Here is a 7,106-nt window from a genome sequence, read left to right as displayed (position 1 = left end):
TTTGACTAATCAATACCAATACTCTTATGATCGAAAAAAATCAAACAATCATTCACAACTCTTTTTTTTTTCTTTTTAAAATTATATCACAACTCCATTTTTTTTTTATAAAGAGAAATGAAACTTATTTTACAATTTTTTTTCACAAGTACTTTTTTTATAAAATATTATTATCTTTTGAATTCATAAATCTCATTTCAAACAAAAAACTTAAATAAATTCAAAAAAATTAGTAATATATTATTGAAGGGCCTTGGGTTAAAGAATCAATTAAAGTGTTTTCTTCTGCATCTTAATTTGGACAATATAGTGTCTAGACTTAATTATTATTACTAGATGATAAATCAGCTGCTACGTCTAACTGTCATGCATCTGCATGGCAGACGTAGCAGCTGATTTATCATGATCATGACTAGATGATGCTGGACGTGGATCTATAAATCTAATCCGCTTTGTAGCAAAACTAGTCTCGTCCAAGGTTGAGGGTGTCAAAAACGTTGATCACCGAGAATAGAGAAGCTGATCAGGAATTTCTAACTGCGCCTAGAATAGAAGCTGTAAGTGTTAATGTTCACCACCTCGAATATTAAATCTTCAGCACATATGAATAGCTGGCTCTTGATCTAGATCTCATGCGTGATCATGATGCCTCCGATTTCTTTTCTTTAACTTTCTGCAACAATCCATATTTAAGTAAATATTGATCTGTTTCAAAAATTCTTTAGAGCCAAGGTTAATTTAGCAGTTTCGGTTGTCCTGCTAATTATATTGGCTCAAAAATCATCACCAATAATATCGCATGCACCCATGAATATATTTCCAAACAGAAAATTAATTTATGTTTCAGAGATTTTTATAATTTATTTATTTACTTTTAACGCAATCGTCACCCATATATATATTGTCTATCTATTCTCCTAATTACTAAGCATCTCATGCATGCATACATGCATACATACGTAATATCCTATTAATTCTTCTAATTTTCAATAAGCTTAGAAAAGATCAAAGGAAAAAATGGAAGAGGGTGATAGCTCATCATCTCAATCTCCTGCCATTTATGCTCCTCTCCGCCGAGCTATCCTAGAAGATGACTGGAATGCTGCTAAACATTTTATTGAGACCCATTCAAACTGCCTTGGAGCCGCCATAACAAAAGACCAAGATACAGCTCTTCATTTTTCTGTAGCTGCAAAACGTACACGTTTTGTAAAAAATCTCGTGGGATTGATGACGTCGGAACAATTAGCATTGAAATCCAATGATGGCAGGACCACAGCCCTTTATTTTGCCGCTCAATCAGGAATCGTAACAATTGCAAAGGTGATGGTGAAACATAACAAAAATCTACCATCGATACTCCCCAGTCACCTCAAGGGCTACATCCAAGATTTACCACTTTACGCGGCAATAGTGACTGGAAATAGAGACATGGTGTCGTACTTGTACTCTAAGACTCCTATTCAAGATTTGACTTCTGCGGATCGCACTGAGCTCCTTAAGGCTACTATTTCCAGTAATTTGTATGGTATGTTGTACGTCCTACGCATCAATACTTGGAATCATCAGTTTGAGACTATTAATGATGAACATTAATGATATTAATCTTGTAACATGACATATTTTAAATAACTTCATAGATCAACCAATTAAATGCATGTGGTAGTTACTTAAAATAGGCTAAATCACTACAATAAAACTGTTTATTTGTGATTTTTTATTTCAACGAAATGACTATTTACAACTAAAATGAGTCTGTTTTGATCATAAATATTTTTTTTTTCCCACAATTAAATGGTCATAAAAGCTCGTTTTTCTTGTAGTGAATAACAATGAAAAAATTATTTACAATACCCATTACCTTTTGTTTGACCTCATGATCATGAAGTTTTAATTCTTAAAAATTATTTCATAGAGATTTCACAAGACTTTCCGTATGTGTGTGTGTGTGTATATATATATATATATATATATATATATATAAGTAAATGGTCATATTAATTTGAATTTTATGAACAGATACGGCACACAAAATTCTGGCTACTGAACTAAAGTTAGCACCTGGAAATAAGGATCTTCTTTGGGAAGCATTGGAAATGTTGGCCAGAAAACCTTCGGAAAAAATTGGCAGCAAAAGTCAGCCATCAGTATGGGAAAGATGCTTAAACTCCTGTTAGTTTATTTCCAACCCAAACTAATAACGTCTAATTTACTTGTGTACGTGTGTGTGTATATATACACACATATGTATACATACATACATACATATATACATACATACATATGCTATTAAAGTACTCCTGTTAGGTTATAATTCAAACCCAAACTAATAACTATTTATAATTTGTGTGTGACTATAGATATATATATATATATGTATGTATGTGTGTGTATGTTTGTAGAGTTTTGTTACATATAGTCACTTTTGCATATTCAGTGCGAACTCCATTGATGTAATTGACCAAATAAATTATTTTATGTTAAAAAAAAGTGATGCGTGTAGCCAATCACATTAATTAATAGAGTGAGCAAGGAGTACGCAAAAGTGATTGTATATAGTATTTTTGATGTATGCATGCATGTATGTATCTATGCATGTGTATATATATTTATAACTGGAGGACTGGAGGAATTTATTCATTAACCAAGCATATAAATTTACCACGTTATGTCCGGCCTTAAATGTGTGAAGAAGTACTGCGTTTTTTTAATAGTTTAGGTTATGAAATTGACACTTTGTACCAATTAGTTCCAGCCAATTGTTTTATTACAATAATAACAATTTGACACCTTGGAATGACAAAGTAGTCTCACTTCATCTTATTAAATATTCTTTAGATGATATCTAATTTGATAATTAGCTATTTTGAATTTGAAATGTCTTAAACAATTCTAATACTTATTGTTTCCTTTGTACAAATAGATCCAAGAGCATATCAGATTTTTTTCTTTTTTATGGATAAAAGGGAACAAAAAATTAAGAAAGTCAGGAGGGATGTAGTTGTGATGGCCAGGGAGTCTCATGGGAATGATCTTTATCATGTCCAAGCTAGTAAGCAGTCCAACAGGCGTGCGCAGCGAAATTGGCACTTCTCTGAACTTTTTGAGCCCAGTTCTAACCAAGATGCAACTCCTTTTAATCTATCAACAATATCCTTGATTATTGGGCCGATCCATTAGTGTACTGTCACAAAGCTGAAATTAGTGGCAGTACTTAAAACGTCAAGCGAGTCGCGCCTTCTAGAATCATGTGTTCCTTGATTCCCTTGGCTTGAGCTTCCTTGACCTAGAAGGGCTGCTTGTGCTTCTCCTACTGACGGTTCATCTCGCTCATATTTTGTTGTTCATGCATAGAGATCATGAGTGCCTTCTTCGTGGTAGACGGCTGCTGCCAATAGGAAGTTATCTCATATTTTGCTGTTCATGATGCATAGTTTAATACCCCACGTACGTGGCATAATTGGGAAGTAGATAGGAGGCCATATTATATTAAGAACTAAAGTACTGCTAATATTTGCATTGAAGTCAGGACCCATATATATATATACTAGACATGCAAAATTTGACACAGAATGCTAATTAATCGAGCATATATAATTAACTCAGGAAAATGTGAATTTAATCATTTAATTCATATTCCTATATATGGCATATATATAGAATTAATATTTCTTTTTAACCAAACGATCTTGATCTATATCTCTTAATCCTAATTAGGCTTCAGAGGTCGCTTCTGCAACAAAGCTTTGATGCAAGCATCAGCCCATCAATTAGTTTGCTGCCTTTTCAAAAAGCTTGGAGACGACAAATTTGATTTCTCGCCACCTGATATGCTTCAACATCATAAGAAACTAGTTGTTGAAGCTGCAAGAGTAGGGAACGTTGAATTTCTAATTATACTTATTCGCTCTTATCCCGAACTCATATGGCAACGAGATGACGAAAATGGAACTTTATTTCACGTTGCTATTAAATATCGACAAGTGCGAGTTTTTAATTTAATATATGAGATAGGTGTTATGAAGGACAACCTTGGGACCATTAAAACCAAAGAAGAAAAGAACATGATGCTGCACTTAGCTAGTGAATTGCCTTCTCAAGATCGACTAAATATCGTATCAGGAGCAGCCCTTCAAATGCAACGAGAGTTGTTGTGGTTTCAAGTACGTAAGTCAACTTCTTAATTTTCTTCTCGTTGTACGTACATGTACGTATTAATGCATGGTCTCCCTTTTTGATATTTTTGAATTCATAGGTAATTGGTTATTGCAGGAGATAGAAAAGATCGTGCCGAAGTCATCTGTGGACGAGACGAATGAAGAAAACAAAACACCTAAGGATATATTTGTGGAGACCCATAAAAAACTACATAAAAATGGTGAAAAGTGGATGAAGGTCACGGCAAAATCTTGCATGCTCGTGGCAACACTGATTGCCACCGTGGTTTTTCCATCTGCTTTCATTATACCGGGTGGCAACAATCAAGAAGGCATTCCTATATTTCTGGAAAGCAACTGGTTTATGGTATTCTTCGTATCAGATGCAGTAGCAATGTTATTCTCTTCAGCTTCAATATTAGTTTTCTTGTCAATTCTCACGTCACGCTACACGACAAACGATTTCCTTATATCATTACCTTGTTGGTTAGCGTTGGGACTCGCTACGCTTTTAATCTCAATAGTAGGCATGTTGATTGCCTTCACTGCAGCTTGTTTTTTGGTCTTTAAATCCAAAACAAGTAGTGTTCTGATCAGTATACTTGTTGCGGCACCCGCTGTCCCAATTAGTTTGTTTGTTATCCTACAACATGGCCTTTGGGTTGATATATTCTACTCAGCATTTTGTTCTAATTGGCTCCTTTTCCGGTCACAGAATAGGCTTTCCAAGCAAGCACACTGGCTAGCCTGTTGGGGAAAGATCTACAACCAGTCATGAAATTTGACCAAATTCCTATCAAGGCTTCAGTTTGGTCTTCATTAATTAGCTAGGAATGTTGGCTTTTCGTGTGTACATGTGTGCATATATATATATATATATGTGTGTGTGTGTGTGTGTGTTTCTGGTTGTGCTTTTGTTAATTTGTAAAACCCAAGGTTACTAGGACTCGTTATGTATGATAATTCTATAAATGGTGTTTGTCATATTATATATATTAAATATGTTGTATTATAATCTTAATCAGTCACAATGGCAGAAGAAACTAACCCATTTGTATTACCCATGGCATAATCTTAATCAATACAACAAATACTGCTTTTTCTTGAGAGGGATTGTAGTCGGAAAAAGTGCATGCTTAGTAGAAAAAAAGTTTTCCCATCAATTTGTCTCATGGGAGACTCGTGGCATATAAATGGTGAGGAAAGAGCATTTATCCACCAAAACCATAGTTCATAGGAAAATCCATCTTTTTGTCATGACATCATTGGCGAGAAAGGTTGTGGTGAGAAATAATACCGTTCTCCATTGAAGAAGTTTGTGGCAAAAATTCTGTCTACATGAATTTTCTTCATGGCAAAAGAGGTGTCTTAATGTTTTTACTCACCAAGTAATTCATGACAATAGATTTTTTTAGATGATGAATTTTGGTGGTGGAAATTAGTATTTCCACTGTATATATTGGTCGGAAAAGAGCATTTCTTAGGAACTTTAGTGATTGGCAATATTGATTGCCCATGAAGCTTCCTCGTGGCAAAGTGATCTCCACTTTTTTCCACTTTCATTAAATCATGGCAAAAGAATTTTTTCAACTTTTGGTGGAAATTACTATTTCGCACCAATCATCAGGTGTGCTTGGACCATCGATAAAAGTCAGTTTCCACCAAAATCATTAGTCAAAAAAGATAGATTTTCCATAAACATTAGTCATGGAAAATAGTATTGTGCAAAAAATCTATTTGTGACCACATCAGCTCTTCTTAAAAAGTTTATCATCACCAAAATCTGCTAGTAGAAAAAATATATGTTTCCTACAATTATCCCACAAATTAACAATCCCCAAACAGGCTTGTATTGAACCTCTTTCAACTCAACAGACCATCAACAAGTAAAACCAATACCATATCAAATTAATCCAACCAAAAATTAAGATAACCAACATATTATACATAATTAATATAGTAATTTACAATTTTTCCACTGGGTTAACCAGTCAATCAAGGCCATGAAAATATAGTGATGTTTGCAAATAAAAACCAAGTACAGGAGGGAATTATAAATCCTTGTCCCAACTATATGTATTATACTTTTGGGACATATAGACACATTACTTCAACAAACACATGTTGCAGTAATGTGTTCTCCAGACAATCTCCATTCTTTACATTCTATAATGCCTCTTGAGTCACAAAGCATGTTGTCTCATAGTTATCTGAAAAAATCATGTACTTAACTGTATTAGCCAATAGAAAACATTTATTTAATTCCTAGCTAGCTACTAGCTTTGGTGGTTACTATAGCAAATCAATTAGAAGCTGATGCAAATAAGGATCAATTAGATTAACCTACTAGCCTAATTAAAGCTGACGTCCAAGTTCTTTTCCCCCTTGATTTCATACACCTATTCCCAAGTCTGGCCATTCTAGTTACGAGTTGATGGCAAATGCGATGAGAACTATGTCAAACTCAAAAGACTTAATTGGTGAAGGAAGTGACATAGGTTGGGAAGCTTATATAGAGATTGTTGTAACATGTTCTGCATAGGTTTAATTAATTAAGTGCATTAATCATGTTGAATCTGCATGGAATTAATATATATATATCTACCAATTACCATGCTATAGCATATACCATATTATAGCAAATACTGCTATATCTATATCCCGAAAAAATTCAGCTAGCTGTATATTCAAGTACCATTTGCATCAAAATCCTAGCATGATATCTACTGAGATATAATATATATATATATATATCCAACTAGTTGTATATCTACTGAGTTGTATATCGTACGTGTACTTCATATCCAACTAGTAAAGAGTTGCAACCACTACTTGTAGTTGTAGTTACTTATATTTTCCTTAATTAATCAGATTTGGATATTGTTATTTGAAGATAATACTTAGAATATTTTTAGGAGATTTTTGAGGCTTGAGAAAAACTGATTTGAA

The 7,106-nt window shown here is 33.8% G+C and overlaps 1 protein-coding gene across 2 annotated transcripts; it reads left to right on the top strand.

Moving 5' to 3' along the window:
- The first annotated feature begins 396 nt into the window (after nt 1-396).
- Nucleotides 397-5,181, top strand: LOC108999099 (ankyrin repeat-containing protein ITN1-like). 2 transcript variants are annotated; one of them, XM_035691629.1, is made up of 5 exons: nt 397-557; nt 995-1,528; nt 2,020-2,172; nt 3,718-4,163; nt 4,273-5,181. In XM_035691629.1, exons 2-5 carry the CDS (start codon nt 1,018-1,020, stop codon nt 4,933-4,935), a joined length of 1,773 nt encoding a protein of 590 aa, XP_035547522.1. In that variant the 5' UTR covers nt 397-557; nt 995-1,017; the 3' UTR covers nt 4,936-5,181. The 2 variants fall into 2 exon arrangements, with proteins under 2 accessions (XP_035547522.1, XP_035547521.1); XM_035691628.1 differs by having other exon boundaries at nt 399-557; nt 1,000-1,528.
- The last annotated feature ends 1,925 nt before the right edge of the window (nt 5,182-7,106 follow it).

Source organism: Juglans regia, chromosome 7, assembly GCF_001411555.2.
Source record: "Juglans regia cultivar Chandler chromosome 7, Walnut 2.0, whole genome shotgun sequence".
NCBI classification, from domain to species: Eukaryota; Viridiplantae; Streptophyta; class Magnoliopsida; order Fagales; family Juglandaceae; genus Juglans; species Juglans regia.
This window is presented reverse-complemented; position numbering and strand designations above follow the sequence as displayed.